Consider the following 15,620-nt stretch of genomic DNA (forward strand, 5'->3'; position numbering starts at 1 on the left):
CCGCATAACAGCTAAAAAATTTCTAAATATTTTAAATACTTTTTATGCCTTAAGGCTTAAACCCATTAAACATGTCGGTATTGACTTATAAGTTAATAAAAGTAAGTAATATTAAATGAAATAATATTGTTTAATTCATGTGATTTTTATTTGATACAAATGAATTTAACTTTATTGTATTACTTATAAAAAAACTAAATTAGTAATAGTAGTATAAAACATAAATTTATAATAAAATATTTTTAGAAATATAAGCTGATTGTGTAATTCTAGTTGTTCTGAGCTCATCTCTGTCCAAAATCACTTTTAATTATACTCAATGATTTATCATCGAATTAAAATGTAATACCACTACAATAACCTATTCTATGACTTTTTTATATTTAATTTTATTACAATTGATTATACTGGGAGCAACAATGAAATAAAATCAAAAACTGCATAAATTCTATGTACAAATAACATTTTGTATTAAATATTAATATAAGATATAAGTTTTAAAATAATGTGAATAATCATCATGTTGCCCTCACAGAACAATGCATAATTCATATGCAACATATACTAAATATATTTAGAACACTGTTGGTGCTTGACGATTACTCTTGGTCAAGGACTTCATTTTCTTTTCTATTAATCTTGTGCGATTTGCTTTCTCCATCCTAACATAAAAATAAATATCAACCCAAGGTTAGACACTACTAAATATTAAGTATATTACCTGCGTCTTATTTTTTCAATAGTTTCTTCAGATTGCTTTGGTTCAGGTTCAGCAGCTTTCCAGATGAGAGAACGCAAACGTTCAATAGCGTCTGCAAGATTCAGTTGTTGCGACCTCGTCTTTTCTGACCGAATTACCAAATATCCTTCTTTAGTCAGTTTATTTTGATTCTACAGAAAAATTATAGTGTATCTTAGAATTCTTTTTTTTTAAATAATTCCACAACTTATTTGTTTTCGCTAACTCACAATAACAATTAGTTTCTGCCGGACTTCTTCATTAAGCCATCGAGCCGATTCTACATTGAATCTCAAGTCAACTTTGGTATTGACTTTGTTGACATTCTGGCCACCTGGACCACTAGAAGTGCTGTATGTGATGTCCAGCTCTTCCACTGGTATATATCCCGTAAAAGTTTTATTGTCGACTGACAACTAGCAAAGAAGATAATAATATTAAGTATTGAAAAAGGTCTCGGTAACTTAAAAATAATATAAATTTGTAAAAAAAAAAGGGAAAGCTTCAGTCTGCAGGTCTCACTGCTGTTGTAGGTCACGACAGTCATTACTTATTAGTTATTACCATCAAATATTGGATTAAATATTTAATTAATGCTATTTGGTACGTACCTGTTCGGGTGACGGTGTGGTAATTTTCAACGAACTGTTTGGATGTAGATTTTTCAAGCTTATGGCGCTCGTGTAATTGGAGCGGGACAAGGTCCGTGCTACGTTGCAAAAACATTTGGAAACGATGAAACTCATATTTATTACAAATGTTGAAACGCCTAGTCGCCTAACGTAATGTAAAAGTAGAATACTTGAAAATTGAATACCAAAATCTAGATTCAAGTCACTATGGATCCCAATTCCCAACACCGGTCGCCAAAATGATTTTTTTTCGAGTTTACAACATGTCTGATAACAACGACTTATCAGTACCATTGTCGCCAATAGAATTGATAACGATGAATTCTACGGTACTCTTTTCCACATATATAAAAATACTATTTATATATATATCTCATAGAGTAATTATTACTCTATGGTCTTTATGATATATATTCTGTGCTATTTTCAAAATAAGAATGCACCCTTAGATAATAGAAGAACTTATGTTATCTATGAACGCACCCCACTGACGAATACCGCAGTGCCAACGGCAATGGTCGGCGGGTGACGCCTGTGACGGATGCACTAGCTAGAACCATTTTTATATAATATACTACTTAGTACTTTGGCACTTTGACTATATTATACAACCAAACTTTGTCTGCCAACCAGTGCATTCTTTTGAAAAGGGCAAAGGTAATAATAGTACCACAGGGAACATATTATATAAATTATAGGTACCTAATCTTATATAAACAAAATTGAAATTAATATGACTTATATAAAACGTCATATAATATGTAATGGTACCTACTATACCTTTTATACCTTGTTCATAATATAATGGCGTGTAATTGGCGTCATAACATTAGTACATAAGCTGATCCAAAATATGGTAATCTTTATGACTTCAAAATGGCTTCTTTCAAAAATGTCCAAGTTTTTTACCTTAAAATACTATCTACGTGCATTGTGCTGAATATGTTTTTTTTTTAAACAAATTAGGTTTTGCCAGTGGCAGCTAAAGTACTTGTTGTATCAAAGTAGAAAATATTTTTAAAAAATAGGATGGCATTTAAAAAAAAGTACTAACAAATTTCATATTTAAAATTGAAGTAACCGTGATAAATTAAATTATATTATATTTAATATTTCATGGCAGTAACATGATATAAATATCCTTCGTAATCTTAATAGATCTTATGTCAAACCCTGTTCATAATTTTACAACATATATTGGTTTTAATTTTTTTTTAAATCCACATTCTACAATGAGTAGTCCCAATGGTTAATGTAAGTTGGTTTACAACTTACGACACAAATCGGATCAATAATTTTTCAATTGAATGTATTGTGAAAATGTGATACTATTCGTATTCCCAGTATTTTAATAAAATATATATATTCTCATCAAACTGTCTCAGCCAGCCTTTTGTTTTGAATAAGTTTTAAATTTAAGTAAAATTATTCCCGTAATATGAAACACCTATAACTCAACAAATCTTAAAAGTAAGCAAAATTACTAATAAAAAAATCATCTTACAAATATGCAAGACATTATACAGTTTGTTCTATATTATTAATATATTGTACAGCAATGCAGTAAAATTTTTAATGATTTTCTGAGCAATTAATTTATACTTAAACCTACTTTTTAAAATTAATTAAGGCAATATTTATCAACTTATGGCTATATTACCAACAAATATGAATATCACAGTATTAAATTAAATATTATTTATTTATCACAAGCAATACTAGAAATATTAATGGACATTTCTTAAAAAAGTTATAAGTGATTAAGATTTAAAAAAAAATATGAATCTAAATCACCTCTAATGTTGTTAAACAGTATTAATAGAAAAAAATAAAGTGTATAAAAAAAGTATTAAAACTAATTCATTGATGTTAGCTAAATAATGAGAACAATAATAGTGTATACCAAGATATAAGGAATGTTTAAAGTTCATCGTCGAGAACTGGAAAATCACCAATTTCGACTGCCGAAGGAGTAACAAAAGATCCATACTTAGGGAGTGTTTCAAAATACTGCTTTCCATTTAAAGAACCGTCATGCTTGCCATATGGTTCATCATACTTAACTCCAACCCAATAACCAGCTTTGTCATCTAAACGCCCTTTGTACATGACTGTGCCATGTTGAACAGGTTTGTTTGGTAGTCTTATACAACACCTCTGTCCAATTTCCATTTTGTCAATTTGTTCTTTTTCAATATTCTCTTGTTGTTCTTTTTCCAATTCTTCTTGTTCTCGTTGTTTCAGATATTCTGGATTATATTTTCCTAACTTGTTATTCTTTAAAAAGCTTTTCAATGTTTCCTAAAAAAAAATACATTTAAATTATATTGAGACACAATCACAGAAACCAGTATAACAATAAGCCGATATACACACTTGTTTGGCATTATATTCTTCCTCGGTCATTTTGTAACCATCAATATCATCCTGATCAGATGTGTCATATGCTGGATCATCGACCAGTAGAAACATGTTGTTTTCAACAGGATATGATCCCAACTGTGAATCGTCATCATCCAGTTTGGCTACTAACTTATCTTTATCGTAAGCCGAAAGTATCATCGTACCAGCTGATCGCCCAGTGATCATTTCCAATTTGTTTTTAAGATCATGAATCGTCATACCTTTTCTGTACCTCCTCGTGTTAATTTCCGGTTCTGACAATTTTGTACATATGTAAACTTCTAACATGTCTGACAGTTGATTCTCTTGATTACTCATATTTATAAAACACTAGACGAAATATTAAATATTAAAGTTGTTTACTTGTTTAGTAAATATTTAACAAACAATTTAATTATAACGCACGTTATCCAAATTCCAACCAACAAATTAGTAAAGACAGTAAAGTGCAAACGAAAAACTGTTAGTCATTCATGCAATCATGCCTCTTGCCTTTCGATAGTTGGTGTATGATAAAAATTAATCGTGGTAGCCGACAGGAATGTTATGAATAAATTATATGATTGTTTATATACCGCAATAGAACCATTTCAACCATGGATTTTAAAGATAAGAAAATCAATTTAAATCCCCGCCGGGCGAGGATCACTATTCACTACCATCTGTTCCACAAACCAGTACGTTTTCAACAAAATCAATTTCATTTGGTGTAAATGTGTAACTCAAAAACTAATAACTGTAAATATTATTTTCATTTTTCACCAATTAATGTTTATAAGACCATTTTCCACACATGATACAGTTTTAAAAGTATTTTGAATATTCTTTACCTATTTATAGCAATACGAAAATTTCGATTTTTCTAATTACTTTTTTGATGATTGTGGATAAATAATTTTTCGCTCTATTAAAAAATTTGAAAATTTAATACAATATTCAACAAGAGAATTGTTAATGATTTGTGTATTTAAAAAAAAAAAAAATAGAACTTAAATCTACAAAAAAATTTTATGAACATCTGAAGTTAGAATTTTGTTAAATTTCTTCAAAATTGTAAGAATTAACAAATTATTTCGTTGTTAAAATGCATAGTAGTTTGTTGGAAGTTTTCTGGGTAGTCAAATTAACTTTATGAGTGTTTTAAGATAACATTTTTATGACACATCGGATAGTCACCCAAAAATCTCATCAAACGATTTTCATATTTTGTAGTAATTCAAAAACAAATAACTGTAGATACTTAAAATTGTCACCTAATGTTTAATTTATCATTTGTATTCATGAAAACATTTTCAAAATATTTTAACTATTTTTAAATTCTTTAAAAACATTTGGTACTTTCAATTTAGTTTAGTATTTTTTCTATAAATATCAAAATATTCGCTGGGTCAAAATAATGGAAATGCAAAACAAGGTTCTTCATAAGTTGTTCCAATAACAGTTCAAAAAGAAATTTGGAAATTTGGGACTACTTACTCAAACGCTTAAAACTATAGACACATTAAAAATAAGAATTTGATAAACACAGTGGGAATTCTTCTACCCACAGTTACCTGACATAATTGATGATAGCCGATAAGTGGTCAAAAATAATGGAGCCCTCAAGGTATTACTACAGAACAATAGAACATAAGAAAATAATATATTCTGTGGTATTACCCCTCGTTTCCCCATCAAGGGTTTCTCAACTCAAAGGGCGCTGTTTAGCGTCTATGCACGATGATTTGCCTATCCAACACTCCTTATAAAATTATAGAATACCCATTGAGTATTTGAGTATATTAAACTGAATATAATTTTGGATCTCACGGGTGTACCATATTATAAATGTATAACTAATAAGTTATAACCAAAGGCTAAGACCTAAGATATATTAAGATATAGCAGTATATACTAAGGTCCATGTTATAACGTTTACAATCATAGTAACGATGCTAGTAGTCTATCTAAAACGCCTTGTGACCAATTATTTATAATAAATATCTGGTTTCTTTACCAGTATTGTAAATTGTAATATTTAAATTTAGTACTTATAACTTAAAGCTAATAAATAACAAACTATATACATTGTACTATGTAATAATTTGTTTAAGAATAGTAATTTATTATTAGTTATAATTGTCAATTGAGACAGACATCAATTTAATGGACAATGATATTATATGATCCAAAAATTGCATCAGGTGCTCAAATTATAGGCATAATATATTCTATTATGTTTTTAACTAAATGAACAATACTAAAACACTCTCCCATACAATAAATACATTTTGAAATTTATTTTTATTATACTATTTAAATTAGGAAATTAAAAAAAGGACATTATTCTTCAATTTAATTGAAATAAAACAGTTTGTTTTAAGTTACATTTCATTAAACATAATTTAAAAAAATAAAATACAATTACATATTTAAAGTTTATTTTAACTGCTCAGTAATACATGATAAGTCTGATTTTCAATAAGCTCATTTTTAAATGTTTGCATCCATATATTAAAGTTCATAATTATTACTTATTGAAACCTGCAACTATAGGTATGAAAAATACAATTTAGAACAGTTTTAATTAGGATTACATTATTAGAGGATAGAGCATCAATGTTTTAACAGTTAGTGTACAGACAAGGTTAGGTTTTGTTTTATTGTGTCAGTTGCATGAGTAAGATGAAGTCATTAGTTTGATCACTTAAGTCAGAAAGGGCTTGTTAGGAAGTGTGGGGTCGAGATTGAGCCCTAACTAGAAACTGTGCTTTGGTATCAAATCATGTGTAAATAGCTAATAGGTATAGATTTTAATTCATGATTTACAGATATGTATTTATGTAGGTACAATGTAGGTAGAATAACTATTTTTTTTTTTATATAGTTTAATTGAATTATTTGATTCTCTCAACTAAGAAGTTAAGATCAATTTTGTTTTAGCAATTAAGTTTATAAAAATGTACAAATTTTCAATTGAATTAAAATTTCTAAAATAATACATGTTACATTCACTGTTTACGTAATCGAATAATAATTAAATAACATAATTTATATAAATATATTATACATTTATAAATATTACATTATTAGTACATTGCGTAGTTCTATAATAACATAATAGTCAATAGACATAACAATATCATATCGTACAACAATTTATTGTCTCATGGTCACAAACTCACAACTTACTCATAGATATGTATCATGATTTATGAATTTAAGATATGGTCAGTAATTTATTATATATATATATCTGTAAATATGATATAATAGTAGTAATATGATGAATTATCATTAAATGAAAAATGTAAATAAAATGTTATTGTTTATGTTTATATGATAACACCGATAACGCTATCAGGTATGAAGAAATATAAGATAACGTAGATAATGCGCCAATGCTGTAGTAGCCAGCAACCAGCATCAATCTACAGCATTGAGTATTAGAAGACGCTACAATAATGGTTAATGAATAACGATGATGAAACGTCAACTTGCAACAATGCCAGCTCCTAGTGTTGTTTGTTTATTAAATGTCTCCTCCTCACTCCTGCGGATGTTTGGATGTAACGCGTAACGAGTAAATACTTACAGTGTGAACTGTGAAACATTGATGCATATATTTGTGAGACCAGTGTGTTGAAACATAATTACTATGACGCACCCATCAAGAGAATTTCCACCACCAGACTATTGTTCGGAAACCATCACGATCAAGGTATGTTCATAATAAATTATGTATGTAGGCATAAGTCTCAGATGGGAAAAATAGATGTGCAGAATGTGCATCACACACAAGCCCTGCACTAGGATTTTTATTATGACAAGGGGTCCCCAGCTCTCGATAAGTATGGTTATATTTCTTTTATTCAAAAAATGTTTTTAATATTGTAATTTTAAGCGTTTCCTTTAAACCAGCATGGATTTTTTTATATAAAATGGTAAAAGTATAGATCTTTTATGATCAAAAACAATAAGTTTGTTAATAATATGATTTTTCTTTTCAAAAATCCATGTTGATTAGTTCAAAAATTGATAGTAAACTTACAGGTTGAGAAGAAAAAATATAGCCTCTTTAAATTGTTATTGAATAAAAATATATTATAAACATGGCTTTGCGTACAAATATTATTGTATGAATTTCATTAAACTATTATAAACAGTTGTATAGTAGACAATAGTTGTTATAGTAGTATTAATAGTGGGTAGTTTAAAAGGCCTCAATTTCTATTCTCATACATAGGTCACAATTGGTTTAGTTATGGCACTGCTCATTACTCATACAGTCATACACATTTAGTGTGGTCAGGATCGTAACTCTTAAGTCTTAATCCTTAATTATGAAAGAAAACACTTTGTCAATATTTGAAAAAACTGTTAACATTTGATAAGGTTAGTTTAAGTTTTATAGTTGGTAATTTACCTACATAATTTATCATCTTTCCTTATTGAATACCATAAGCTGACAAAAATTCAAATCACTTAAGTAAAATAAGTACCAAATAAGTTATTAGGTATTTTAGTGTACATTGTTAAGGTGGTACCACCTATATTTTTAAAACTAAAAATATCTTAAACTGAAGGATAAAGCTATTTGAATACTTAAATACAGATTTGTTCAGTAAATTATGAATAGTGATTTTTATTTTGGTTCGTTCAACTTTAAACTATAAACTTATAAAAAAAAATGTACATAAGTCCAAGAAATCATTTTTGATATTTGACATTAGGTATATAAATTATTATTTCTTTTCCACTACCTGTCTCTACTCAGTATTTAGTTTTGTTTCTTAATGATTTCCACTTTTATTTGTTGATAAATATAAAATAGTAGATACCTAATGTCCTAATATAACACTAAGGTAATAGTTTATTTGAGTAGTGGATGGAAATTGACTAATGTTAAAATTATAAGACATTTCTATAACGTGCAAATTGTGCTAAAACAAATACCTTAATGAATAATTATGATGTAGTATATAATGTAAGATATAACAACAATAACTCATTCAAATACCCATTTATTGGTTTTTCCGTCTTTTTTTATTTTAGGAAATTTTATTCTGAATTTTGTGTAAAAGTTATGTAAGAAGGTACTTGATGTTACCTTAATACATTACTTTTATATAATATTGTATTCAAAGTATTTCAAACTAGATTTATCCTATATTTGCTTAGATAATTTAAACATAAATAAATATAAATTAAATGTAAATTCCATCGCTTTGGAAAAATTTGATAACGTATACAAATTAACGTACACATAAATTATCAATTACCATGTTATACGTTTTGCTTATTTTGGCGCCATGGTGGTTTTGTTTACGTTTTTCGAGGTTTATATTGAGAAACAAAAATATTTTCTTCGTAGGTATGATGTAATAGTACGTTCGTAGCAGTGAAATGGTTAATGTACTGGTATGTGTATCACTTATACGGTTATATGTAAACTGTAAAGACTTCATTAGGTAACTTTAAAATTTAAAGATCTATATTATCTTTATGTATGACCTATGAGTGTTTGCGTTCGGAGTTTTTAAGTAAGTATTGAGTGCACAGTGCACTTATTTAAAAATTCACTAGACACCCGCTTTCCTAAATAAAAAACATTGAAATCATTGAATAGAATACTATTGCATTATATAGAAACAATTGTTAAAAAACTAATTTAATACATAATTAGTAAAGTAATCTGTAAACATTTATTTTTGGAATATGTAATTGCATCCGATAACAACGACTTGTCTATTGTGTACTTGTGTGCATATTGACTATTATTATTATTATTTTTTTTTTTAATAATAATTTATTAAGGCTTCAACGACAACGTTTTTAGCCTGTATTTTAATATTAGAAAAAGGATTATAAACCAATGTACATTAAATCTAAATATAGTATTTACAGATATTGACATGTTTTAGAGAATTTATTATAATGTGTGGCTTAAGCTAATAATTCGGAAAATGTAATGATTGCTGTCGTGTTCTCTCCGTTGAGTGCTTGGGGAAGTGTCAGAGGGTTGTTGAAGATATTGCGAACTTACCTACTGAATTTGTTGAATTCGATACCTAACTATGTGTTCTATTGTTAGTGTTTCATTGCATACTGGTACTGGTTCTTTTCTGATGAGTTAATGTGAGGGGCCTATTTTAGCTCTAATAATAATTACTTCGTATCTTTTATTAATGTTAGGGTATTTTAGTTTTTTAATGTCGACTATTATTATACACGTGTATTCTATAACATAATTTATCGAACTATCGTAGTTTTAATTTCATAAACGAAATAATCTGTGATTGGTACGCCCACAGTGAACCGGTTGTAAAAATAGTATATTAAATTGCACCCGTCATTTTTTGATTTGTAAAATAAGTATTAAATTGCACCGGTATTTTTCAGTTTTTAAAATGGGTACTTAAAGTAAATTGTGCTCATAGTACCTAAGTGACCCTGAATTAATCGATACCTATTTTAAACACTGCTGTACATTTATTGATGTAAACAATTTATTTATTTTTTATTGTTACTTACTATATGTATATATAATTAAGCTAATAACTTAATAAACCCATTAACCACTTATATTTTTTTTAATTAAATTTTTAAATTTTTAAATTATTTTATTTATTTTATCCAAATCAAAAAATCATTTTTTGTTACTTTTAAAACGGTTATAATAATGTATTTAATATTTATTCAGTCCACGAAGTTTAATATTTATACAATAATATGACATTCACTTATACATACATATTAACCAATTTCAAGAAATAAGAATTAAGTAAAGCATCAATGTAGTCAGCTGAATCAAGCTGACAAAACATGTTTACATAGTGTATGAGGTTGTTCGGATAACAATTATGTTTTTTTTTTTGAAATAAGTGAACTCTTTATACATAAATAATATATATAATATAATGATAATATATGTCTTGTCATTGGAATTTTAAAATCTTCTTTGGTACCTAGTTATTTTACTATTTTAAATGGTAATAGTGTAAACATTTTATTTAAATAAAAATTACAAAAAATGTAATCTATACATGTAGTAATTTACGAATGGCATCAAATGATGCGTAAATATACATTTTATAAAAAATGTTTTGACTATAAAACAAACAAATAGTTAATGACATGAGATTACTGAAAAATATTCTAAATAATGTGTTAAAGCATTCCCCTATTTAAATTCTTTAGTTAATTGAATTTATTAAACCACTTAAAAATTGTTAATTTATAAATACTTATATTTTACGTGAATGTTTTTTTAATAATAAAGTTTTGTGGTGGAAACACAAAATTGTCTTGGCGTCTCAAAAAACATTACATAATATGATTATTTAATTTTTAAGAACTTATTTTTTCCAGATTGATACTTGTATTACACGTTACCGTAACATTTTTTGTTTTTATTCTTAAGTACTGAAATTAAAAAAATTTAAATCTGATGTACATTTTTTTGTAATATTTCAAATAGCCAATTTGTAAATATGGTTTTTAGAAAAATATTGATTGCAAAAATATTTATTTAAGTCAAGTAGCTTATTTTTTCCAATTTTTTGAAATCTCATTATTTTTGTCAAGTCAAGTCAATCCAGTTGTAAAAAAATTTTTTAATTCAAAAAGTAAGATATTTTTTCAAATATTTTATGAGAATATTCAAATAGGTTAAAAAGTACTTGTTAAAATCTAAATGAATTGTTGAAACTAATTGTATCCACAAAGTTTAAATAAAAAAAAAAAATCTAAATGTTTTTAATTTCTTTTTTTGATGTATTAGTATTAGTTTTCAAATGAATGAGTTATTTTAAAAAAATCATAAAAAAATAAAAACACTTGACCTAGATAAATGTTTTTACAATCAAAAGTTTTCCAAAACCTAGATTTACAAATTGACAATAATACAATTTTCAAAGAAAATCAAAATAAATCAGATTTAAATTTTTTTATTTTCAGTATTAAAAATAAAAATATAAAATGTTATATTATACGTGTAAAAAATGTACAAGTATATAAATGATATTAAAAAATATAAAAAATATTGACTATAACAAAAGTTATCTAATTTGTTAGTTCCTCCTATTACAGGCTGTATAGCTGTGTCATAGACAAAGATCCTAAAATACGTACCTAATAAATTATCTGAAATCTATGTCAAGTTCATATTTTCTTAAACCGACTAAATGTTTTTAAATTTTTTTTATTGGATTTATGGATAGTAATAATTATAATAAGTTCTCTATAATTTGGTTTGACCTACCTCGGCAGTCAGGCCTGTGCGATATAAATAAATAAATAAATAATCGTAAAGATAATTTTCTCGGTGGATAAGCTGGCCTTATTATTATATTAATTTGGTTTAAGACTAAATAACGTATTTATTGGTTCACTGCATTGGACTTAAAAAAATCACTTGTAAATAGTGTTTAAATATAACTTACAACTGAGTTGAAAGTTGTTATCAGAGTAGACGTATACTTACATGATTTACGAATCGAAACTTAAACCGTTCATTATAAGTTTCTCAATTTCAATTTAAAAATATTATAGACACTTGTTGATCATTATTTTTAATATGCTTCTTTAGTAACAAATTGATCAATGAATTTAAATATTTTTTAAAGCTGTAAGCCGTCTGCAGCAAATATATATTTATGTGATTTTAATTAGGTTACTTTTTTGTTTAAGGTTATATCTTTTCAGGTAAACAATTTCGCATTTTAAAGGAGTTCAATTTAGGTTTATTTCGAAAAATGTCACAAAAAGTCAAAATTAAAATTTGAAATATTTACAAAGCTCAATCAATGATATTTTTTGTCTGTAGACACAATGTTTATCGGTACATTTTATAGTAAAACAAATATTTTAATATTTAATTTCGGGGGTGGTCTAGTTAGTACTTTGTGGGGTCAATAAAAAATTCCTTATAATTTTCAAAATAATAATAAATTATGGACTTGGCCTCCTGGGAATTTTTATATTCAGTTGTCAATTCACATCAAGACAGTTTTCTATAGTAGGGGGCAAAAGTTTGGACCAGCCCAAATGGGTGACTTACAAAAAAACCACTAGTTTCGCTCGCAAGCACAAATCGATTTAACGATTCTAACCTCACATATTTTGTAATTAAAATAATTTTTTACTGCAATCGTTGCAACCTGTTTTATACCGTATATACTGTATAAGGTACTAAGGTAGCAGATATTTTATAAAAACAATTGTATACATCAATTAAAACTCCGTACATTACTATTATTTTAAATAATTTGTTATTTTTATTACATTACTGATTGAAGTATTGTCTGTTTTTTAAACATGCCGGAAATTGTTTGCAATTTTTGAGCGATTTCCTCTAACTTAATTTTTTTGGCTAGTCTGTTTTTAGCCGCACCATCCATTTATTTTTTAAAGATATTTGTCCATATTAAAAATTACCGAAAACTCTCAGAAAAAAATTAATTTTAAATTATCATACTAAATTCAACACAATATTAAATAGTATACCGTACACGACTGTCACAAAGTTAACTCAAATCTGAAATCAATGATAAAGTAGAGTACCGATTGGTTGTTGTTTTTAAAATTTGTATTAATTTTAGAATTAAAAAATAAATCTGTTTGGGATTATTATTTAATACATTGCATTATTGTTCTTCATACCATACTGATTGAACAATATAATATTCCTTTTCCTTTTCCTTTTCCTTCATAAGACAAACACCACTTACATGCTCATCCCCGCATGCGTCTATAAATAAATATATATCAACTATTCATTATTAATTATCAATTAATTATTGTCATAATAATTTCTTAGTCCAAAATATATAATATTTTTCAAAATATTATAAAAATATGCATATTTGTGTGTTAGTAAAATATAATAATGGTTCCATGGAAACAACCGGGCACCGGACCACTTTTAAAATCAGAGAAAGCGCAAATGCCCACCATGGTACCGTCCAAATAGAGTCATTGATATTTAAAAAATATATTGTTCCTACGTCTTTCATTGTTTTTATACTCTACACGTATTTTTTTATTTTCTTGAAAATCAACATACATCGTATTTATTTTGTAAATCATTCTATTTTTCTTTGACCTAATTTAACTAATTCGTAAAAATTAAAAAAATAATTTTTGCTCCTTTTTATTCCATTTTGATACTCTTATTTTTTGATACCTGACTATATTATTGTATTTTATTACAAACATATTTAAGTTTAGACAATTTAGTGGCGTATTTACGGGGGGCGATCTGGGTGACATATCATTCCCCAGAGCCTTTATTTTTGGTAATTTAGTAAAAACTGTTGTAGCTGAGGATAGTGTTGTTGATGGCGTTGGTGATATTGTTAATACTGGTGATATAATTCTAAAATCCATGGATTATCCTTTGGGAATAACTGACTAAGCCCTACAGGGTTCTAACGCTCAAAATAATTTTGATCATATCACCCACAGAATTTATTCTTGAATCCTAGTTACGCCACTGAGACAATTTCACCACGAACATTCCTAGTTTCGGACATTTGTGTGGAATAACTTACGCTACACCTACCTTTTGCCTAAAATAATATTGTTTTTCATTCAAGTCAAACTTAGAATTTTGAAATTTACTACAATACATCATTTTATATAGCCTAATATTATTGAATCTATGTTTGTACTGTATTTTGATTCTTTTACATGGTTTATGTAAATTATTTTCATAAATATTTTTGTAATGACTTTTCTTATCGAACTGTCGTCATAAATTATATTTTTCATTACATCCGTCACAGACTACACCATCACAATTAGTGTAAATTGCAGTCAATTTTTTTCTGGTAGCTATAACCGAGGTAGTAGGTACTTACTATTTTCTCAGCTGCGTTACATACAGTACAAATCATTGATATTAATTTTACGATTCGTAAAATGATGTTAACCTTTATTGCGTTTTATCAAATGTCTAAAATATATTCAACAATATAAATTATCACTTACACACCACACGTGCAGTACCTATAACGCAGGCTACATCAAACGGTAAACATTTTTCGAGGTAAATGTGGATCGTATTTTAGTTCTGCTGAGCAATTATTGTATACAGGTATTACTTTTTATCGGTGGTAAAGATCGCACACTTGAGTACACAAACCATGGAGCTTACCTAAATATTAAATTTCAACTAACAATAATTGCTTGTACATATTACCTTTATATATACGTTATACGTATATATTTCATTGTTTAGTACTATAGTATGTGTGTGTGGGCGACTGTGTGTAGTTACATTTTGTCAGTTTTCCGACTTTATGTAAACAAAAACACCGGTGGAAATTAAAAAAGACCAATTTACTACGTACCTATACTCGAGTGTATGTCCATATTATACTAGCATATGCACACACACAAGTACATATCAATAGACCTACATATGTATTTTTTCTAAATATTTTTATTTTTTGTTCTGTACGCACCTTTAAACTGTCTTTTAGTCGTAGGTAGTACGGCAGTTTAATAGCGAACAGCCATACGTGCGGACTGTTTATCATCGTTACTTAAAATATACACATCGCGCAACAACATCCTTTTGTTTTTCATTTTTCGCATTTCCACCTAATAAATTAATCAAAACCTTGGTATCATTTAATTATTTAACTGCAGTGCGAGTGTTTATTTTGTAGAGAAAAGTATCGACATTTTTGTGTTTGGAGGATTTTGGATATTACTATGTTTTAAAATGCAGGGTGAGTTCTAATATATTTTATTCTATGACATTAATGCCATTAGTTATACGAAAAACACAATTTAACCATTATTTCTTATATCACGTTTACACTTCAGTTTTAAACTGTTAAATTATACCTGTTATATTA

General features: G+C 27.3%; 3 protein-coding genes across 6 annotated transcripts in view; 1 reads left to right on the plus strand and 2 right to left on the minus strand.

The window, feature by feature from the left end:
* Nucleotides 1–446: 446 nt before the first annotated feature.
* On the minus strand, nucleotides 447–1,649 carry LOC111029429 (peptidyl-tRNA hydrolase ICT1, mitochondrial). The gene is made up of 4 exons (XM_022308423.1): nucleotides 1,351–1,649; nucleotides 970–1,155; nucleotides 722–891; nucleotides 447–662 (listed from the first exon to the last, which is right to left on the minus strand). Exons 1-4 carry the CDS (start codon nucleotides 1,483–1,485, stop codon nucleotides 575–577), a joined length of 579 nt encoding a protein of 192 aa, XP_022164115.1. The 5' UTR covers nucleotides 1,486–1,649; the 3' UTR covers nucleotides 447–574.
* Nucleotides 1,650–3,054: 1,405 nt separating this feature from the next.
* On the minus strand, nucleotides 3,055–4,321 carry LOC111029430 (tubulin-folding cofactor B). 2 transcript variants are annotated; one of them, XM_022308425.1, is made up of 3 exons: nucleotides 4,180–4,321; nucleotides 3,748–4,104; nucleotides 3,055–3,672 (listed from the first exon to the last, which is right to left on the minus strand). In XM_022308425.1, the coding sequence occupies exons 2-3, from the start codon at nucleotides 4,090–4,092 to the stop codon at nucleotides 3,292–3,294; spliced, it is 726 nt and encodes a 241-aa protein (XP_022164117.1). In that variant the 5' UTR covers nucleotides 4,093–4,104; nucleotides 4,180–4,321; the 3' UTR covers nucleotides 3,055–3,291. The 2 variants fall into 2 exon arrangements, with proteins under 2 accessions (XP_022164117.1, XP_022164116.1); XM_022308424.1 differs by having other exon boundaries at nucleotides 3,748–4,319.
* A 2,832-nt stretch (nucleotides 4,322–7,153) lies between these two features.
* Nucleotides 7,154–15,620, plus strand: part of LOC111029418 (inositol-trisphosphate 3-kinase homolog) — an 81,115-nt gene continuing 72,648 nt past the window's right edge. The window contains exon 1 of one of the 3 annotated variants that reach the window (XM_022308400.1): nucleotides 7,154–7,474. Coding sequence is in view for 1 of the 3 variants with exons in the window: in XM_022308402.1 (XP_022164094.1) it covers nucleotides 7,412–7,474 (63 nt within the window). In the remaining 2 variants the exon portion in view is untranslated. Of the gene's footprint in view, nucleotides 7,475–15,257; nucleotides 15,492–15,620 lie in introns of those variants that run through there. The other 2 variants (XM_022308402.1, XM_022308399.1) reach the window with 2 other exon arrangements.

Source organism: Myzus persicae, unplaced genomic scaffold (genome assembly GCF_001856785.1).
Source record: "Myzus persicae strain clone G006 unplaced genomic scaffold, MPER_G0061.0, whole genome shotgun sequence".
In the NCBI taxonomy this organism is placed as follows: Eukaryota; Metazoa; Arthropoda; class Insecta; order Hemiptera; family Aphididae; genus Myzus; species Myzus persicae.